Source organism: Trichinella spiralis (assembly GCF_000181795.1).
Source record: "Trichinella spiralis strain ISS 195 chromosome Unknown Scfld1162, whole genome shotgun sequence".
Classification (NCBI taxonomy): Eukaryota; Metazoa; Nematoda; class Enoplea; order Trichinellida; family Trichinellidae; genus Trichinella; species Trichinella spiralis.
Window position 1 is genome coordinate 1 of NW_003528101.1, and position 1,454 is coordinate 1,454.

Here is a 1,454-nt window from a genome sequence, read left to right on the forward strand (position 1 = left end):
TCTTTGGAGCTCGACTTCACCGAAGACCACACCCACTACTTGGACCACGCCCGTGTTGTCGCCCACGCAATGCTTCTCTACCATCCGACATTTTCCGCCCTGCTCATCTTGTTTTCATCCCAGAAGCTACGCAACACGTTGCGACTTGTTCGACGAACTTCCAGCACCAATTGAACGAATTCTCTCTCTTTCTCTTTATCCCCTTCTGAATCATCCATTCCAACATTTTTTCACAACTGTGATTGAAAAAATTTTTTTTTCTTTTTAGCAATTTAGGGCATTGCTTTTTCATCATTTTGGGGCAATTTTATCCTTATTATTATTATTATTATTGCATGTTGTTAGCTTTGCAGGTTTAATGTCCGAAGTTTACAAAATATGTTATTTGTGTTTGGACTGAACAAAATTAACAATCAATCAATCAATGAGCATTCATTTTCATCCATCACAATTTTGAAAAAAAAGCCCAAGAAGATTTTGGTAAAATAACATTTTCTGCATGCTTATTATTTGAATTATTATTTATGAAAATGAAGAAAAAATTACAAGAACAAAACAGAAAATTGTACTTTTGTCTCTTTTCTGTGATCACATTATTACGCTGAAAAATCTGCACCATTTTCAAAAACCATATACTTCATTAGCGTATATATTATGCATGTGATCGTTTGAGAAACAAAGATAGAAAAGAAAAATTTCATCTCCTAGACCAGTGTTTCTCAACCTGTGTCAGCGCACGCCCCCCTTAATAAAAGTTCGGCAGTTAATGCCCCCCCTCTAATAAAAAGTAGTACGGTATGTATTCAGTGTACGCAAAGCAACATTTTGCTTCATGGTTGCATCAAGCCAAGCTAGTTTCCACAGTAAAACATTCCTGAATGATTCACAATAAAATTTTAATGAGAATATTGACAATGCTTATTTGCGACTAAGTTGTCTATTCTTGGTGGAGTGGGTGATAAGGTACATCGCAGGTCGCTCTCAACGTTTAGCCTGTTTCGATGTTGCGTATTAAGCGTCATGAGAGCTGAGAATCCCGTTTCACAAAGGTACGTTGAGGAAAAAGGAACCAATATACGTAAGCTTTGTGAACTTATTTTAGGATATTCTGCTTGTAACTTCACCCAGAAGTTTTCTAATGGCATACTTTCAAAGCTGTCTTTAGCAAGGCTGTTGAATTGCAATTCAATGGCTTCTTCTTGAAGATCGTGTGGAAGGTCTTCAACATTAACTAAAAATGGATTCCTTACAAGTTTATATATCAGGTTTTCAGGTTCCACGTCAGGAAAATAGCGAAAAAATTCATCTTGTAGGCTTCTAAGGTGCTCTTTTATTTTTACTTTTCAAATCTTCGCTGATACATTTATCACTGAAAGCTCGTTTAGTCTTGAAACCATGTTAAATTCCTCTTTCAACTTGTTTTAACCATAAGGAAATTTTGCAATGAAGCTTTG

The 1,454-nt window shown here is 36.0% G+C and overlaps 1 protein-coding gene across 1 annotated transcript; it reads right to left on the minus strand.

Annotated features, from left to right (window-relative positions):
* Window positions 1-896: 896 nt before the first annotated feature.
* Window positions 897-1,231, minus strand: Tsp_13364 (zinc finger protein; the record flags this gene model as incomplete). The annotated part of the gene is made up of 1 exon (XM_003370104.1): window positions 897-1,231. A coding segment is annotated over one exon (335 nt), but the record flags the coding sequence as incomplete, so codon positions are not given.
* Window positions 1,232-1,454: the final 223 nt, after the last annotated feature.